Source organism: Chelonia mydas, chromosome 1 (assembly GCF_015237465.2).
Source record: "Chelonia mydas isolate rCheMyd1 chromosome 1, rCheMyd1.pri.v2, whole genome shotgun sequence".
NCBI classification, from domain to species: Eukaryota; Metazoa; Chordata; order Testudines; family Cheloniidae; genus Chelonia; species Chelonia mydas.
Window position 1 is genome coordinate 216,573,192 of NC_057849.1, and position 20,457 is coordinate 216,593,648.

At 47.2% G+C, this 20,457-nt stretch overlaps 1 protein-coding gene across 3 annotated transcripts in view; it reads right to left on the reverse strand.

The window, feature by feature from the left end:
- The window catches only part of TSPAN11 (tetraspanin 11), a 168,338-nt gene that overhangs the window by 48,846 nt on the left and 99,035 nt on the right, over nucleotides 1-20,457 (reverse strand). For 2 of the 3 annotated variants that reach the window (XM_043526621.1, XM_043526584.1), the window contains exons 4-6: nucleotides 19,819-19,893; nucleotides 17,086-17,190; nucleotides 16,321-16,479 (exon numbers count right to left, since the gene is read on the reverse strand). In XM_043526621.1, coding sequence (XP_043382556.1) covers nucleotides 16,321-16,479; nucleotides 17,086-17,190; nucleotides 19,819-19,893 — 339 coding nt within the window. The remainder of the gene's footprint in view (nucleotides 1-16,320; nucleotides 16,480-17,085; nucleotides 17,191-19,818; nucleotides 19,894-20,457) is intronic. The other variant, XM_043526658.1, reaches the window with a different exon arrangement.

A 20,457-nucleotide genomic window follows, 5' to 3' on the forward strand; every position in this document is an offset into this window, starting at 1 on the left:
TTTGTAGAATGCACAGTACTGTATTTTTCTGTTGCCACTTGTAATGCAGAACCAATATAAAATATTTATACACAAGGAGACAAAATATATGATCAGTGCAATACACTGAAGCAGAGAAAATCTTAGGCAGAATGATGCCTTCAGAGTTTTAAAGGGCTTCTGAGCAAAGAATCAAGTTTTAAAATTAGTTTCTGCTGTTGGATGTAACACACACTGTGCCAGAGAAACCAGCCGTTTGAAACAGAGAGTGCTTCTGGTGTTAAAAGAGAGAAACCCTACCCCAGGAGGTAGTTATGTAATTTTCGTTGCTTCCGTCAATGCAAAGTACAGCAGGGACTTTAAAAAAAACAAACCCCAAAGCAGCCTAGACTTTAATACTTTCAAGTCCCTTTATTGCCTCTCTCATGTTTATCATTAAACAACTGCAAATATTGGCACTGAATTTAAGATCAGTTGAATTTCAAGCCTGCAAGCAAAGACTGAAGCATGAATATCTCTGAAGCATCTGGCCAACATTCATAAAAAGACTTCTAAGGAGATACTTTAAAAAGATCTGTAGCTAGGTTTCTTTAATATCACTTCAAGAAGCCGGAGTCTGATCCACAAGGAGGTTTCTTAGTACTTGGTAGTCAGTGCTGTTTAGCTGGGGAGGGTGTGTGGACTAGTGGGCAGAGCGCAGGACTAGGAGTGAGACCTCTTTCCCAGAATTTTCAAACCCATGTGCCTAAAGTTAGACTCCTAAATGCATGCTTAGAATCCTAAATATAAAGTGGCCTTATTTTCACAATTGCTGATTAAGGTAATGGGAGATGTAAGTGCTAAGCATCCCTGAAAATCAGGACATTTTTATTTGGGAGCCCAAATATGGATTTGGGAGTCCAACATTATGCACTATCCCTGCCTCCTCAACTGACAACACTGAGTGGCACTGGGGAAGCCACTGATCCTGACCATGCCATCTATTCTCTGTCTCTAAACAGTGTTGAATCATGCCTGGAAAAATCTTCCAGCTAGTGTAAGAAGCTTTCTCTGGGAAGTAGGGAGGAGGTAGGCCATCAATTGCTGCTGGATTTGAGCTTTTATTAAGAAAATAAGTTTCTAACCCTTACAGTTTTGACGGTAACCTATAACCTAATGCAGCGTGGTCTTCATTGGTTCATAGACAGATAGCCCCAGTCTCTCTCCTGCTGCTCACCACTGAGTGAAAGGAACATGATGGGTCAGGTTCACAGCAGCTGTTCGAGACTCCTGTGGGCAGAACTAACAAAAAGCATGACCATTTCACGCTGCTGCTTGGCTAAGCTACAGGCAGCAACAGAGGCAGGGACTGGAGTTACACCTGAGGCAAGTTGAAAGGGGGAAAAAAAAGATTATATGCTGAGAGCAGGGAGGGGAGAGCAGTATAGACCCAACTCAGCAGTGAGGAGGTTCTGAGGACAGAACAACAGAAGAAGAGGCACAGAGAACTGCATCTCTCTCCTTGCAGATAGGAGCTCCAAATTTAGCAGACATCTACTAGGTAGAGGCTGATGGAGCCCTGTAGAAAATTCCACAACCTGCTAGCAGGAATCCAAGCACCCTCCCCCTATCTAGCAACTGCAGGGATGAGCGTCTCACCAGGATGTCATCCCTGGACTTTGTTAGTGGTGTCTCTCCCATACCCAGCTTTCGGATCGGCCCCTTGCCTGTAGGTTTAATTTTTTGGCTAGTAGGTAACCAGTACATTTTCCAGTTCCTGGGGACAATAATGGATGGGAAGTAGCATTTCCATCGTTAAGTTTGCCACCATCTGCCATTATAAAATCCAGTTTTTGTCCCTTCCCTCCCATCAGAATGGCTTGGGAAATGGGTTTGGCCTGAAAATGGCCAGATTTACTCTGAAAGCAAAGACAAACATTGGTACGAAGTTTGAATGAAATCCAACATTTGAGTTACAGTTCAGTAACAAAGGTCCCCAGTTTAAAATGTTGACTTGTTTCCTGTTTCTTTTCTTTCCTCTGATGTGAAAAGAAGCAATTTACTATTTCTTCAAAGCTCCTTGAGAACTCATGCACCAGCAATATGAAAAGAAAATGGATTGTTAGTTACAATTTTTGTTGCAGCCGTGGGCCAAATTCTGCCCCCATTGATGGCAATGGGACTTTTTTCCTCCACTGAGCAGGACCATGTACTATGTCCAGAATTGTCAACAGTGGCCGTTGATTGTGGTTGCCTCCACTTTTGGGTATGCAGATTGAAATGCCTTGGACCTACTACAGCAGACCTTTTATCTATCATCTTTTGATCTCTACTAACTGTTATTTCCCTATTAGCCTTAATTTGATGTGACAATTTGGGGGATTTATCTGTGCTACTTGTGAACTCCAGTTTATGCTATGTCATTGTTATGGAATTGTTGTACCATGGAATAACTATATGCAGATGCGGAATCCACTATTTGCCGACAAGAACTGTATCACTACAATGGTGAATTGTTAGCGGTTAATAGCCACCTATTCAGGTGGAAGCACCTTGAGACAATGGGTTAGCTCAAGCTTTCCTCTTCCTTGTCTGCAGGGAGCTGACATTGGCCGAGTGGAAAACACCAACAGCAGAACAAAGGAACCACACGTTGGTAGGGAGATACATAAGACTCACTGAGATAGGAACAGGAAGATTTGGGCAAAAGAGAGAAGAGATGGGCAAGCTTTTGTAGAGGGGGTGGGATAGGAAGACCTTATCTACACTGCTGACCAGCAAAGGTCCGAGAGACAAAGCTTTGGTAAAGAAAGCTCCATGTTTTTGAAGAGAAGTCACACAGCTGCAGGCAAAGGATCCTGGGCATCCCAAGACTTTGACCAAGCCCAAAGAACTCTCCAAAGTGGCAAGGAACTGAGACAGGGAATTGCGTACAGGAGCACATATTATTTTGTCTAGATATGTGTATCCCCCATGTTGTTAAGTAAAGAGCCATGGTGTTTTAGAATCCTGTGCAAAGTCTGTCTGTGCGCCCCTGAAGAAGTAAACTGTACAACCAGAGCACCCCCATGTCTGGAGCTCTGGAAGAGGTCTATTTAAGCTACAAGAGAGTCTGAGGGGGTCAACACTGGTCCCAAGGGTTAGGCAGGTGGACCACAGGGTCTCAGCTCTCAGAAGGGGGTGCTAGGCAGAGGATCTGCACCCTACGAGTATGCCTAGAGATTCCAAGTCTTGGGCAATGCCTGGACTCTGTTCAGACTATGGAGGCTTAAAGCAGATGGGTTCCAGTGAGGGGCATCACCTCACAGCAGGACGGTGAGTGTCCAAGAGGGAAACTCAACTAGATATGTGACACTTTTAAAAGAAAATATTAAAATATCAAAATCAAGATTGCAAAGATAGGAAATAAAATTCTCAACAATCCATAGGTCAGGATTAAGACTGTGATAAATGCATATTGTCAGTGTTAAGAATAATGTGTTTATTACGTGGGCAATGTAAGATTTATGAGGCCCTTAGCTATGCTTTTAGGTGCTCTGGTTTTGTAAGTGGTGTGGCAGGTATGTACTACACATTGTTGACAGTCAGCAACATTAGCTCATTTAAAACCCATTTTTATTGTTTTAGAATAATAATTTATTTAGAGATGCTCCACGATTCCATTAATTGCTGTTTGCAATTCAATTTGAGATCTTCAAATGGAAGTTGTGGTAAGCTTTAAGGGCTGAGCTTCCCAAGATGGAGCGTGGGTGAGGTGCTGTGAAGCTCTTGTGTTATGCACAGCCAGATGGAACCGGTCACAGACTAAAGCAGATCTTTTGCAAATACTTGAAGCACTGAACATAACAGGGTACCAGAAGTATACAAGGACTAAGAAATACCCCGTGTAGAAGAATGGAGCACTTAAAAGCCCCATCAGAGTGAAACTCCTTCAAAATGTGGGAAACAACTGGAAAAGGTTTACACAATGCTTCCCTCTGAATCTGCAAAGCAATGGATGCTAGCAAAAGAGAAAACAGTCAGAAAGTAGCTATTGTCAGAAATGAGGGTGTCTCTCAAGCACTTTATGTGTTTAACGGTTTTCAGTTAACTCAGACAGAGGAGGTTAATTATGAAATTGTATTACAGAAATGTGTGGAGTACTGCACTCCACTGAAAAATGAATCACATGAGAGAGAGGTTTTTATGCAGTGTTGTAGCTTTGTTGGTCCCAGGATATAAGAGAGACAAGGTGGGTGAGATAATATCTTTTATTGGACCAACTTCTGTTGGTGAGAGAGACACATATTCCAGAAGAAGAGCTCTGTGTAAGCTTGAAAGCTTGTCTGTCTCATCAACAGAAACTAGTCCAATAAAAGATATTACCTCACCCACCTTGTCTCTCAAGAGATGTTTTTAAACAGTAGTGTAGAACAAAGGTAAAACCATAGAAGACTTTGTAACCGATCTAAGGCTGAAGAGCCAATCTTCCAATTTCTTGAGGGGTGGAGGATGGAGTCTGAGCCCCGATTAAAAAAAATAAAACAAACAGATTGCGATTGGGATCTAGAACAAAAAAAAAAAAAAAACTCAGAGAGAGACTATTGGGAAATCCAGAATTAACCCTTGATAAAACAATTAGAATTGACCAAGCAACAGAAGTCATCCAAACTGGAATGAAGCTTGTAGAGCGTGGATATAGAGCGTGGATGTAGAGCTTTGACACTACAGACATGATAGAGAATCCAAAATACCGCAAGAAAAGTGACCTGAGGCAGAAAGGCACATGGCGCACAAGTCAGAATCAAGCAAAAATAGCACATGGAGCTGCACATTCTGTGACATTTACCACAAGTCAGGACAATGCCTGACATATAGGAAAAGATGCAAGAAATGTAACGCATTACATCACTTTGCAAGAACCAGCAGTGTGTGCCCCCACTAGTTCATGTGAATTCGTCATTAGAGTGATGGACAACACTGCAGCAGCAGACGAATGGACTGCCAGCCTGCAAGCAAACGGGATGTATATTAATTTTAAGTTGGACACTGGTGCACAAGCCAAAGCATTTCCAGAAACAGTGATATTAACACTATACAAAAGCCATGGGTATTGGAGAGTAAATGGATAAAACTCAGGGATTATAGTGGTGAGTTTATCCCCACTAAAGGCATGTGAACTAGATGTATGGGTAAATAAATTCAAAAAGTTACAATTTGTAATAATACCAGGGAAAAGAGCGCCTGTTACTGAGTTAAAAGCATGTCAAATGCTTGGTCTCTTCAAGAGGGAGCACTCTGAGAGATAGAGAAACAAAACAATTGAGGAAGAGTTTGAGGAGGTCTTCCAGAGGACAGAGAAGCTCTCAGCAGAGTACAGAATAAACCTGAAAAAGCCCAACTATCCAACAATTCACATCCCTAGGAAAGTTTCCCTTGCCTCAGGGCAGAGGTTAAAATAGGAGCTGGATTGGTTCGTTGCTCTGGGAATCATAGAACAAGTAGAGGAACCAACAGGGGTATGCTCATTGGTCACTGTAGAAAAAACAACAACAAACCTTCACTTATGTACAAACCCAAAAGAATTAAATAATTACATGAAAAGGGAATTTTCCCCTCTACCTACAAGGGGAGAATTTTTGGAGGAGACGGCTGGTGCCAAATATTTTTCATTGCTTGACATATCAGCAGGATTCTGGCAAGTGCCCTTAGAAAAACAGCACATTTGTGCACTATCAGCACCTGGTTGGGGAGACATTGTTTCTACAGACTGCTATTTGGGTTGTGTTCAGCATCCAAAGTGTTTCACTGGAAAATATAGCACGATTTTGATGGTCTAGAGGTTTACATAGATAATATTTTGATCTGGGGAAAAACAGCAGAAGAACATGACCAGAGGCCCTCAGCAGTTTTGGAAAGAACCAAAGCGGCTGGCCTAAAGCTAAAGAAACCAAAAAAAACAGTTACCTACCTTTTGTAACTGTTGTTCTTTTGAGATGTGTTGCTCATGTCCATTCCATTGTAGGTGTGTGTGCCCCCACGTGCGCAGTCATCGGAGACTTTTGCCTTAGGGAGTGCCGCAGTCATGGCGTGGCATGTCAGATGCCGCCGTCCCGGCGTCCTCTCAGTTCCTTCTTGCCGACAACTCCGACAGAGGGGCAGGAGGGCAGGTAATGGAATGGACATGAGCAACACATCTCAGAGAACAACAGTTATGAAAGGTAGGTAAACATTTTTTCTTCTTCCAGTGCTTGCTCATGTCACTTCCATTCTAGGTGACTCACAAGCAGAATCCTCTGAGGTGGGCTCGGAGTACACAGCTTTGCAGATTGGAGCACTGCTCTGCCGAAACCAGCATCATCTCAAGCCTGCTGGGTCAGCGCATAATGTGAAGCGAACGTGTGGACAGACGACCAGGTCACAGTCCGACAAATTTCTTGGATCAGCACTTGAGTGCGGAAGGCTGCCAAGGAAGGTTGCACCCTAGTTGAGTAAGCCGTCATGACTGCTGGCGAGGGCACCTTCGTCAGCTTGTAGCAGTAGTGGATGCAGGCTGTGATCCAGGACGGGAGACTCTGGGCTGACACCGTGCAACCTTTCATCCTGTCAGCAACAGCCACGAACAACTGCGTTGACTTATGGAACAGCTTTGTTCTATCAATGTAGAAGGCCAGTGCCCGCCTGACATCCAGGGTATGCAGCCTGCGCTCCTTATCCATTGCATGAGGTTGCAGACATAGGACTGGTAAGTAAATATCTTGGCCCATGTGGAATTGGGAAACGACCTTGGGCAGAAAGGCCAGGTGAGGATTCAGTTGGACCTTGTCCTTATAGAAGACTGTATAAGGGGGCTCTGACCTGAGCATCTTGATCTCAGACACCCAACGGGCCAAAGTTATAGTGACCAAGAAGGCGCCCTTCCAGGAGCAAAGCACAAGGGAGCAGGACGCCAAGCCTCAAAGGGAGGGCCCATAAGCTTTTACAGCATGAGATTGAGGTCCCAAGATGGGACTGGGTCCCTGACATGCGGGTAAAGGTGCTTCAGCCCTTTCAGGAACCGTGCCGTCATGGGATGGGCGCAGACCGACCTGCCTAGAAATAGAGGGTGGAACGTGGAAATGGCTGCCAGGTGAACTTTGACCAAAAACAACAAGTCCTGGAGCTTGAGGTGGAGCAGATAGTCCAGGACGTCCTGCAGCGAGGCCTCCTCTGCATAAATGAGCTGATCCGAGGCCCAACATGTGAAGCATTTCCACTTCGCCACATAGGTAGCCCTGGTGGAGGGTTTTCTCATGCCCAGCAGAACTCACTGGACACCAGGAGCACTACTGCTTCTCCCCGCTCAGCCACGCAGCAGCCAGGCTGTCAAGTGCAGTGCCGTGAGGTTTGGGTGCAGCAGGATGCCGTGGTTCTGGGACAGCAGACCTGGTCGAAGAGGCAGCTGCAGTGGGGTGGCTGCTGACAGGCTCAGCAGCATGCCAAACCAGGGTTGCCAAGGCCACTCTGGGGCAACAAGGATGATCATCACGTTGTCTTGCTTCACCTTGACCAGGACCCTGTAGATTAACGGCACCAGCAGAAAGGCGTACATCATCGCTCCCAACCACGGAATCAAGAAGGCGCCTGCTCTGTGGAGAGCAGAGCTTGTGGCACTTCCTGTTCTTCCAAGACGTGAACAGGTCCGCCTAGGGAGTCCCCCACCGGCGGAAGATTAGAGTGGCCACTTCTGGATGGAGCGACCACTCGTGGCGAGACGAGAAGGACCTGCTGAGGTGATCTGCCAGGACGTTCCTAGTTCCAGGCAGAAGGGCCGCTACCAGGAGGATGATGTGCTGTACAAAGAAGTCCCAGAAGCTGAAAGCATCCTGACAAAGGGCCGAGGACCCGGCACCACCCTGCCTGTTGATGTAATACATTGCGGCCGTATTGTCCGTCAGGACCTGCACCACCTTGTCCTTCAGATGGGGTAAGAAAGCCTGGCAAGCCAGGTGAACCTCTCTGAGTTCCCTGACTTGATGTGCAGGGCTAGATCATGTTGCAGCCAAGGCCTTTGAGTGTTGAGCTCACCAGGTGGGCCCTCCACCCTATATCCAACGCTTCCGAGACCAGGGTGAGCGAAGGGGACGGGGTCACGAAGGGAACCTCTCGCAGCATCAGTTCGAGGTCCTGCGTCCAGTCCGAAGACTATAGGACATGGCTCGGCACCGTGACCACTCGGTCCAGGGGGTGCCTGCTGGGAATGTAAACTGAGGCCAGCCACGTTTGCAGGGGCCTCATATCGAGCAGGGCATGGCTGACCATAGCTGTACATGCAGCCATCTGGCCCAGTCACAGGCATGTATGGGCTGTGGTGGGCCCTTATGTGGGAGATTAAGTCTGCCCTGGCCTGAAACCGTGCTTCTGGAAGGAAAGTCTTAGCTTGCATAGAGTTGAGAACTATCCCTATAAACTCTATGTGTTGCACTGGTGTTAACGTGGACTTCTCCACGTTTATCAACAGGCACAGGCTGAGAAAGGTGGAGCAAACCAGACTGAAGTTTCTTTGCACCCACTCCGGAGACCTGACTTTCATGAGCCAGTCGTCGAGATACGGGAACAGGTGGACCCCACACCGCCTAAGATAAGCTGCTACTGGCACCATGCACTTGGTGAACACCCTTGGGGCTGACGATAGGCCAAAAGGGAGCACCATGAACTGGAAATGCCGTCCTACCACTATAAAACGGAGGAAATGCCTGTGTCCTGGGAATATGGAAACATGGAAATATGCGTCCTTCAGGTCGAGAGCAGCGTACCAGTCTCCCAGATCCAGGGAAGGGAAGATGGAAGCCAGGGAAACCATGCGGAGCCTCATCTTCTTGAGAGACTTGTTGAGGCGACGCAGGTCCAGAATGGGTCTGACCCCCAGGGTGTTTAGAGGGCCCAGGCTGTGCAGGTGAATGGTCAGAATAGGGGTGACGCTGGCTGAAGCTACTGTCCCTTCTTCTTACAGAACCTTGACAGGGCTGCCAAGGTCTTGGCGGCGGGGGTGGCCAGAAGGGCTTCCAAGCAGGCTGCGGCGTATGTATGCCCAGCGAACGAAAAGTGGTGTGGTGTCTGTCTGCTCAGAGAAGAGACCAACTCTGAGGTCTTGGACTGAAGTCTGCAGCTCCTGCGAGAGGCCTGCCATTTGTAGCCACGAGCTACAGCTCATCACCACTGCCTACACGACTACCCGAGCCGTGGAGTCTGCCGCATCTCAGGCCATTTGCAGGGAGCACCTGGCTGCCGCTGTGCTGACCTCAACCAGGGTGCCAAACTCCTGGGCCAACCCTTTTGGGAGGGACTCCTGGAACTTGCGGAGGGTATCCCACAAATTAAAGTTGTGCCTTCCCAGGAGAGCATTGGTTTGCCACCTGGAACTGTAGGCTGGCAGTTGAATACATCTTTCTCCCAAAGAGATCCAGGCTTTTGGCTTCTTTATTCTTGGGAGTGGAGGAGGTATGGAGCTGTTTTGTCCTTTTCATTGGCTGCGGAGTGTATAAAAGCTTGAACCCTTTAGCCGGGACAAAGTATTTTTTCCTCCACCCTTTTGGAAGTGTGAGGGATGGATGAGGGGGTTTGCCAAAGGGCCTTGGCAATCTTTAAGACCCCTTTGTGGACTGGCAAGGCGAGGCGGGCCAGGGTGGAAGCGGAGAGGACATTGAACAATGAGTCCGTCTGCTCGGCCACCTCCTCTACCTCTAAGCCCAGATTGTCCGCCACTCTCCGGAGCAGAGTCTAATGCTCCTTAAAGTCATCGGGAGGGCTAGCCCTCAAAGTCCTGCCATTGCCTCGTATGGAGATGAAGAGGATGCTAGGGTTACTGGATGGGGATCCGTGGCTTCTTCCCCCCAAGGGGAGGGAGGTTTCGGGGTGGGTACTGCTTCCTCCACCCCAGCCTTCAAGTGATCGGCATGCACCAAGCCCAGTGCCATTGGAATCACCAGTGCCGCCCACGCTGCTGGCACCATGTGGGACGCTGGTGCCATCTGTTGTTTCACCAAGGCAGCTGTTGATGATCGCTGGGAAGGGGACATAGCCATCGCTGGCATTCCCCACAAGCTCCAATAAGGCCACTGGGCTGGCCACTGTCCCTGGTGCCACGGCTGCCATGTTGGGGCTGATGCAATGTTGGGACCCCAGTCATGCCGGTGGGATCTGGTGAGGGGCTAAATCAGGCCTCTAAGCCAGAGGAATCCCCTTCTGGCGACCATGGAGGAGCCATTGACACCTGGGTGCGTCTGCTGACAGTTGCTGTCGGGGACCGGTGACCGGAGTGAGACAATCGGTGATGGTACCAATGCGAACAGTAGCAACGTGGAGGAGACTGGGGCCTGGATGGGGATCGTTCTCATGTGGCAGGCGATAGGGAACGGTGATACGATGTAGGAAGACGCGCGGCGGTACTATGGAGACCGAAGCCGGTCTCTAGGCGAACCTCGTCGAGGTAGCAGTGACCATGATCACAGCAGCTCCGGGGATTTGAGCCGCAGGGGAGAGAAGCTGTTTCGCCTCATAGGATCGACTGCGCTCTGCAACTCCCCCCGAGACCGCAGCAGCTGGCTTGCCATCCTGGGGAGTCTTTGCCGCTTCCTGTTGCCCCAGCTGCGCAGCTGATACCAGCGGAGGTCTCTGCTCCCTTCAAGCCAGGGAGGCCTGGGAAGGCGCCGGTGCCGATGGGGGCTTGGGTCCCAAACTGCTTGAGTCAGTGATGGAATTTTCAAGAGGCTCAGAGTTTCCGCCGGAAAGGTGTGCCCTCGCAGCTCCAGGAAGGCCAGGCGGCCGAACCAGGTCCCTTGCCCGAAGGCCCTTGGGCCTTTTTGCCTTGTACCGGTGAGCCGTACTTCCGGGTCTCCTTCTTAGGCACCAGGAAATTCGAATGGTGCCGGGCGGAGTCTGTTGCGGGGGGTGCACTACACACCAATGCCGAGGTACTCACTGACTCCTGGCGGGAGGGCTCGGATGCCAGGCAAAGGGCTGATTCCATGAGAAGAGCTTGGAGTTTAATATCCTGCTTCTTTCTGAGCTTGTGGCCGAAAGTTCTTAGAAATATGGCACTTCTCCTTGATGTGCGATTCACCCGAGCACTTGAGACAGCCGCGGTGGGGATCACTAACAGGCATAGGCCTGCTATAGTCCGTGTAAGGTTTGAACCCAGGGGACTGGGGCATCACCCGCCTGGGGCAAAGTCCCAGTAGGACAGGGGTGGGCAAACTACGGCCCTTGGGCCACATCTGGCCCATCAGACCATTTAATCCGACCCTCAGCTCCCGCTGAGGAGCGGGGTTGGGGGCTTGACCTGCTCCATGAGGCTCCCAGGGAGCAGCCGGCATGACCCCCCCTCCAGCTCCTACATAGTACCCGGTTCCCTGCCAATGGGAGCTGCAGGGGCGGTACCTCCGGACTGGGCGGTGCACAGAGCTGCCTGGCCGCACCTCGCAGCTGGAGGGTGGACATGCTTCTGGGAGCTGCTTGTGGTAAGTGCTGCCTGGAGCCTACACCCCGAGCCCACCCCACCCCGTGCCCCAACCCTCTGCCCCCAGCCCTGATCCCTCTCCCCCCTCTGAACCCCTCAGTTTCAGCCTGGAGCCCCCTCCTGCACCCCAAACCCCTCATCCCCAGAGCCCTCACCCCTCCGCATCCCAACCCGAAGCCCCCTCCTGCACCCTGAACTCCTCATTTCTGGCCCCACCACGAGCCGGAGCCCTCACCCCCTGCTGCACTCCTACCCCCACTTTTGTGAGCATTCATGGCCCGCCATACAATTTCCATACCCTGATGTGGCCCTCAGGCCAAAAAGTTTGCCCACCCCTGCATGAGGAACTCTAACTATCAACTAACTACAAAGAAACAATTAAAACTATTTCATAGAATCATAGAATATCAGGGTTGGACAGGACCTCAGGAGATCATCTAGTCCAACCCCCTGCTGAAAGCAGGACCAATCCTCAACTAAATCATCCCAGCAGGGCTTTGTCTAGCCTGACCTTAAAAACCTCTAAGGAAGGAGATTCCACCACTTCCCTAGGTAACCCATTCCAGTGCTTCACCACCCTCCTAGTGAAATAGTTTTTCCTAATATCCAACCTAAACCTCCCCAACTGCAATTTGAGACCATTACTCCTTGTTCTGTCATCTGCTGCCACTGAGAACAATCTAGATCCATCCTCTTCGGAACCCGCTTTCCAGTAGTTGAAAGCAGCTATCAAATCCCCCCTCATTCTTTTCTTCTGTGGACTAAATAATCCCAGTCCCCTCAGCCTCTCCTCATAAGTCATGTGTTCCAGTCCCCTAATCATTTTTGTTGCTCTCTGCTGGACTCTTTCCAATTTTTCCACATCCTTCTTGTAGCGTGGGGCCCAAAACTGGACACACTACTCCAGATGAGGCCTCACCAATGTCGAATAGAGGGGAACGATCACGTCCCTCGATCTGCTGGCAATGCTCCTACCTATACAGCCTAAAATGCTGTTAGCCTTCTTGGCAACAAGGGCACACTGTTGACTCATATCCAGCTTCTCGTCCACTGTAACCCTTAGGTCCTTTTCTGCAGAACTGCTGCCTAGCCAGTGGTCCCTAGTCTGTAGCAGTGCATGGAATTCTTCCATCCTAAGTGCAGGACTCTGCACTTGTTCTTGTTGAACCTCATCAGATTTCTTTTGGCCCAATCCTCTAATTTGTCTAGGTCCCTCTGTATCCTAACCCTACCCTCCAGCGTATCTACCTCTCCTCCCAGTTTAGTGTCATCTGCAAACTTGCTGAGGGTGCAATCCACACCATCCTCCAGATCATTAATGAAGATATTGAACAAAACCGGCCCCAGGACTGACCCTTGGGGCACCCCACTAGATACCGGCTGCCAACTAGACATGGAGCCATTGATCACTACCCGTTGAGCCCAATGATCTAGCCAGCTTTCTATCCACCTTATAGTCCATTCATCCAGCCCACACTTCTTTAACTTGCTGGCAAGAATACTGTGGGAGACCGTGTCAAAAGCTTTGCTAAAGTCAAGGAATAACACATCCACTGCTTTCCCCTCATCCACAGAGCCAGTTATCTCATCATAGAAGGCAATTAGATTAGTCAGGCATGACTTGCCCTTGGTGAATCCATGCTGACTCTTCCTGATCACTTGCCTCTCCTCTAAGTGCTTCAGGATTGATTCCGTGAGGACCTGCTCCATGATTTTTCCAGGGACTGAGGTGAGGCTGACTGGCCTGTACTTCCCTGGATCCTCCTCCTTCCCTTTTTAAAAGATGGGCACTACATTAGCCTTCTTCCAATCATCCGGGACCTCCCCCAATTGTCATGAGTTTTCAAAGATAATGGCTAATAGCTCTGCAATCACATCCACCTTTAGCACCCTTGTATGCAGTGCATCTGGCCCCATGGACTTGTGCTTGTCCAGCTTTTCTAAATAGTCCCGAACCACTTCTTTCTCCATAGAGAGCTGGTCCCCTCCTCCCCATGCTGTGCTGCCCAGTGCAGTAGTCTGGGAGCTGACCTTGTTTGTAAGACAGAGGCAAAAAAAGCATTGAGTACATTAGCTTTTTCCACATCCTCTGTCACTAGGTTGCCTCCCCCATTCAGTAAGGGGCCCACACTTTCCTTGACCTTCTTGTTGCTAACATACCTGAAGAAACCCTTCTTGTTACTCTTAACATCCCTTGCTAGCTGCAACTCCAAGTGTGATTTGGCCTTCCTGCATGCTTGAGCAATATTTTTATACTCCTCCCTGGTCATTTGTCCAATCTTCCACTTCTTGTAAGCTTCTTTTTTGTGTTTAAGATCAGCAAGGATTTCACTGTTAAGCCAAGCTGGTCGCCTGACATATTTACTATTCTTTCTACACATCAGGACGGTCTGTTCCTGCAACCTCAATAAGGATTCTTTGAAATACAGCCAGCTCTCCTGGACTCCTTTTCCCCTCATGTTATTCTCCCAGGGGATCCTGCCCATCAGTTCCCTGAGGGAGTCAAAGTCTGCTTTTCTGAAGTCCAGCGTCCGTATTCTTTATTTATATTTACAAAACCCTAAGGCTGAAGAACTCTTAACGAGGTGAGACCAACCGCTAAGCACTTGTGAAGCAAGGGAGAGAGATGCTCCGACTAACCACCACGGATGGTAAGAAAGAACTGAGGGCGCGACACTCCAGGGGGCTCCACGGCCATCCCTACGGATATCACTAAGGTAAAAATCTCTGACTACCGTGCATGTGGGCACACGCACACCTGCAATGGAATCGACATGAGCAAGCACTCGAAGAAGAAATATAAATTCCATGTAACATAAATAACATACTTGGGAGAGAAGTTAACACAGCAAGGTGTACAGGTAGAGGCCATCATCACCTACATGCCTGCCCCAGCAGAAAAGGAAGAGCTACAAAGATTCCTTGGAATGGTGAACTGTGTAGAGAAATATATGCCTAATCTGGTTGTGCAAGACAGCAACCTAGGAGAGGAACTGTCTGAAGGACATGGGATGCAACTCTTAATGAAGAATTTGAGAAACTGAAGGCGTTAATTAAAGAGGCCCCAGTCCTGAGGAAGAGTAAGCGCAAAAGTGAGCTGTCCACAGACACCCCCAAGGGGGGTATTGTTGTGGTTGTCTTACAACAGTATGATCAAAACTGAAGACAAGTGGCATAAGCATCACAGGCGCTACCAAAAACAGAGTGTCAAGATGCCCAAATAGAGAAGGAGGCTTAGGCCTTAGTCCATAGCTGTAAAAAGTTTCATGGCTTTATTTATGGGAAACTAATGTTAGCTGAAACTGACCATAAACCACTTATAGCCGTTACCAAGAGGGGCCTGGCAAACACCTCCCCAGAGAATAGAGATTATTTTTTCAGCTATAAAGGTAGTATTTGAAAATTGAATGGGAGAGATTTGCTGGTTGCAGACACTCCCTACAGCTTTCAGAGTAGCAGCTGTGTTAGTCTATATCTGCAAAAAGAAAAGGGGTACTTGTGGCACCTTAGAGACTAACAAATTTATTTGAGCATAAGCTCAGCTGTAGCTCACGAAAAGCTTATGCTCAAATAAATTTGTTAGTCTCTAAGGTGCCACAAGTCCTCCCTACAGCATTTGACAAAAGTTCAGTGGAGCTAAGTAGGCAAAGACTTGTTTATGTTGGCTGCAGAAAAGCTGTGTACTTGTCCTAGACTATTATTCTCAGTTCCCTGAGATGGCTTTACTAGAAAATACTACAGCTAAATAGGTGATTAGATTTGACATGCACATTTATGCTAGACATGGTACACCTGATAAAGGGCCACAGTTTAGTGGGCATGAGTTTAAGCTGTGAAGTACAAATTTAGACATGTAACTATTAGTCCCCATTAACCCCCATCTAATGAGTTGGTGAAAAATGGTGTCACAATAATGAAGTGCTTTAGTGAAAAACGATGAAGAGTCGGACTTTGATCCATGTTAAGCACTGTTAAATTACAGAATGGCACCAAGTGTCCAACTAAAACAAGAATGCCTGCACTGTTAGAAACTGATGTCTGAGTCACTGGGGACTTGCAGATATATAAAGAGACCAATAAGGCAAAACAACAACAACAAAAAACCAATATGATTTGGGGTACCCGGAGCTGACACTTCATGAAAATGACGCTGTGAATATCTATGACGGAAACAAGAGTCCCACACAGCAGTGGCGTCTTGAGAGGTAGCCCCATGGTTGTATGAGGTCGTCACCCCATTCGGACACATCCTACGGAGGAATAAGTGATGCCTTCTTCAAATCCCAGAAGGGAGGGAGATAAGAGGCACAGAGCCTGACATTTGAATCAAGAGGGTCTCAGACAGGCAACAACCCCAGCAGGTTGAGACCACAGAGTCCCAGGACTTGGAACAACCTGCCACCTTCTGACAGCAGTAGTGCTGATGTTATAGGGGAGCTGTGTAGGTTCAAGTGACTGTGCCGAGCACCTCAAAATCTAACTGAGCATGTTTAGCAGTTTAGCTATTAGGTTGGTTAAAAGTATTTGTGTGTTGCGTTAATGTTGCTTTTTAAGTGTTCTAGTTATTAAGTTTTGGTTTGGAAGGGGAAAATGTACCATTGAGGACTGTGCCTTTAAGGGCTGGGTTCAACAGAGTCTGGGCTGGGCACTGGGAAGGTCTTATGGTTACACACAGGCCATCGGAACCAGACATAAAATACAGCAGAACTCTTGCAGGCACCTTAAGGACTGAGTGATCACAGACCACTACACGTCATCATAAAAGTGCAATTATTACTGATACTTCCGTCCGTTTCCATCCCTTCATTTTTCTGCAAGATAACGTTATTTATTCTTTGTTCAACAAACAGTAGGAAAAAACCCAGACGGACAAAATGACATTTTACCTCCACCTTGTAAATGTTAGATGGATGATCCCTCTTCCCACATTTGAAGGTGACTGTTTTACAGCAGCTATCTGGTACCACTCGGCCACTGGACTCTTCAGACAGGATATAGATACTGTGCTGCCAATCATCAGAGCTATTGCTGCCACAGCACTTGAACTGCAATGGAAAGGAAATGCCGACATTCAGTGGATGGCATGACATTATCCTCATGAGAAGACAACCAAGTAACGTTGAGCCACTTATCAATTAAAACGTACATCCCTTATCAGTTTGTAGATACGCCAAGGGGATGGATGTGTTAGCCACTCAGTTTCGTCTCTGGCCATGTCAGTGATCACTCTCTGGGGGCACACACTCAATCGTGGGGCCCGATTCTGATCTCACACTGGTTTTACAATAGTTAAACTCCACTGGCTCCAGCAGTTACTCCTTATTGATACCAGTGTAAATGAAATCAGAATCAGGCCCAGCGACCGTAACTGTTGCAAAAGCCAATTCAGTCAAATTTACAGACGTAATCACTGATTTGGAGTCGCCTCTGTTTTTGCATCTCCACTTTGAGAACAGTAACGGTAGCTATCTGAAGACTCAGACTTTCAGATAAGCTTCTTTCAGAGGTTTGCCTGAACTTCTGTGGTCTGGGAATTAGAACCAAGCTCAGGCCATCTCCTGAGATTTCCAGCAACTAGTAATATTAAATGGAACATGAGCTGGGACAAACAGCTAGGCAGCAGCAGTGTGAGCAACAGAAGGTTTCCTTACGTCTTGCTGCAGGCGATCGACGGAATGTGTGATCTGTGTTTTCCCAGGAAGAGCATAATTCTCAGTCAGGGTCCGGGTCAGGTGCTGTTTCAGCACCTGGCTTAGCTGTACACCAATGAGAAAAGTCATAATGAATACATTCTAGAAGGAAATGTGCATATTTGCTTTAGGTTTTAGATCCCTCCAAGGCATGATTCAGATCTTTCTTATTTCAGTGTAAATCAGGAATAAGTCCCCAGTGTCAGTGGAGTTACACTGGTGTAAAACTGGTGTGAAGCTGGAATCAGGCCCAATATACATATATATTAAAATCCTAAATTGGTGAAAACTTCTTTTAAAATGTTCTTAAAGTGACATACGCCCTAAACAAACAGGACATTCAAAGGCCCAGATGGCCCAAGATCCTAAGTGTCCATAAATAGAAAACAAAAAAAAAATAAACAAACAAGAAAGGTCAGACACCAAACCTTCTGTTCCCTGAACTATTGTTCTGTATCTTATCTTGTGTTTGCTTGTTTCGTTAGGTTGCATAAGTTCTTCAGAGAAGAGATCACATATTAATCTAGATTTGCAAAATGCAGTGTTAAATTACAGTGCTATGTAAAATGATAATAATATAATAAACAGGAAATGAAAAATATAATTGATATTAAGACCAGATCATTAACTGCAATCTAAATTATTAAAATAAATTAAAGGCATGGGGGATGAGCAACATTATGAGGCTGCTAATAACTTCACAGAGTATTAATCAGATTGATGGAACTCTGGGTTCATACTACAGGCCTTTGATTACTGTTTACTCAAAGTCAGTGTGAGCTGGCTCCTTATCTACGATTAGACTACTGGGATTTAAAATGTGAATAAAATAAAGTGTTCCAGAAAAGACAACGAGCCTGATTCTGATCTCAGGAACACTGGTTTAAAATAAGAGGTAACTCCTTTGAAGTCAGTGAAGTTACACTGGTGTGAGATCAGAATCAGGCCCGAGATTTCCAGGAGAGAAAAAATACACAGAGCGCATGGAGGGATTCTGCAGGATGGAACAGCAAAAGAACCCAAAATAATCTTTCAAAGCAGAAAAAGAATAGTTTCACTGTTGTATAACATGTGCAACACTGGCCAAAATATAATACTCCCTTCATGGTTTATGTGGGAGTATTGCTGGTGAGCAAATGGTGTTTTTTGGAAAGGCATCCACAATTAAAGTCAGCAAGTGAAACGTTGTCTAATTCTACAAAATTAAACCCAATTCCCATTCATACAAATATGCTTTTTTTTTTTTTAACTGATCAAATATACCAGCTAGTGGGAGGGAGAACAGCAGATTAGGGCTTGGGAACTGGTCCCACATAATATGTGCCACAGTCTAACGTTGCCTCTGTTCTAAACCAGGGTAAGGCTGTTGGCTTCAGAGATATTGCAGGATAAATGAGATTAGAATCTTTACCTTTCTGAGGGCTTGTGTACATTTACAGCACTGCAGCGCTTAGTGAAGATGCCACCTGTGCCGAACAAGAGAGAGCTTCTCCTGTCACCATAGCATTGTCTACACTGGGGGTTGGGTCGTTGTGGATTTGTAGTAGTGATGAGACCATGGAAAGGCCTCCCATGTTTTGCCACTACCAGTTCTTGGGGATGTAGGTTTCTCAACTGCCTGCTAGGTGCCATGCAGTTCAGAGAGCTGGAGAAACTATCCCATGGGGAGAGGGACAGAGGAGCTTGAACCCAGCCTTTGAGCTAGGTTTGTTTTGTTTTAAATGCAGGTCCCCAGGGCTAGCAGTGGAGATGGGGAGCTCAACTAGATTGCTGAAACTGTGCTACGGGGCATCCCTCTCCAGTTGGAACAGGGCTTCTAGGGGAGGAGGGAGCTTTCCTTTGTGTTGGAAGAGATGAGAGGTTTTCTACCCAGCAGTAACATTCTGTATGCATTGGTGGGGCTCGGACTGTCATAGGCAGGACACCAATGTTCAGACCAATGTTCAGAACCAATGTTCCGAACCGGCTTATTTTCCAATTTATGCTATGAATGTGTAGGAACAACAAGTTACAAACTTACCCAGCCTCAAGCACATTCCTTTGCACTGTTACTGTCTGCAGCGTTCCCAAGGGGTTCCCCCTTTTGTAAGACGAGGGCTGAAACCCAGCAGAAATGCCCAGAGGAGTCAGGCAGCAGCAACATCAAAAGGGCCGCCACACACCCCTTTTTGCTGAGCTCTGCCTCAGCGCCTCATCTGTAAAATGGGGAGAACAGTGCTTCTCTACCTCTTGGGGTGCTGAGAGCTGCTTAGATACTATAGTAATGGGGGCCACTTAAGTAGCTAACACAGGGTCACATGGAGGGAAGACGAAATGGCCGATCAAAGTGTACACTGTACAAGTTGGCTTGCCCCAGAACTTGGGGAGAGGAAGAACCAGGGGTTGTATCTGCTGCTCTTCTCCCATATCCTATGGGGGAGGCAGAGCTAAACTAGATGGGACTGGGATTTGTGTTCCTCAGCCCAGCAATGTTTTCCTGTGGTTTAGAGCCTTATTATGTGGCCTTGCTTTGTGCAACAGTATTTGGCCCTATGGATTTAAGAAAATACTTTGGATAACTTTTACAAAACACAAATATTTTCAATGAATTTCTATTGAGCTCTTATAAGAGGAGACTTTCTTAACCCAACCTTGCCGACAGATATTTATTGCTGTAACATCAAAAATATAGATAAAACAAACCTTCCAGCTTACCCTTTGATAGTAAACATAGGCAAGAACTCCAGCAACCAGCTCAATAAGGAAGATCAAAAGGAGCATGGAGAAATACTGCAAGGGGGAAAACAAAAAATAACCCCAGTTGTATCTGATTAGAAAAACTGGACAACATAGCTTCCCAAAGGAAGTGAAAACATGTTCCTACAAAGTCAGGAACTCTGACACTCTTATGTTTGAGAGATGGTAATCTCCTGAAGGTCTGAAGTAACTTTTCCACAAAGAAGCAAGTAGAGTAAGACGGTTCAAGGGCTAGGGGGGTAGCCTAGGACTTGGGAGATTTGGGTTCAATTCCTTACTCAGCCACCGTCTTCACATGTGACCTTGGTCTCCCTGTGCCTCAGCGCCTCATCTGTAAAATGGGGAGAATAGTGCTTCTCTACCTCTTGGGGTGCTGAGAGCTGCTTACATACTATAGTAATGGGGGCCACTTAAGTAGCTAACACAGATTGACAGAAACGTGCTGAGCAGGAAATGAAGGAGTTTGGAACCAAAGAGAAGACTACCAAAGGAAGAGCAAGTGGGGATAAAAGGAAAAGATGGGAAGGCCATGGCCAATGGGAAGAACAAGGAGGAGGATGCTAATGAGTTCCTTTATCAGAGACACTGGCTTTAACA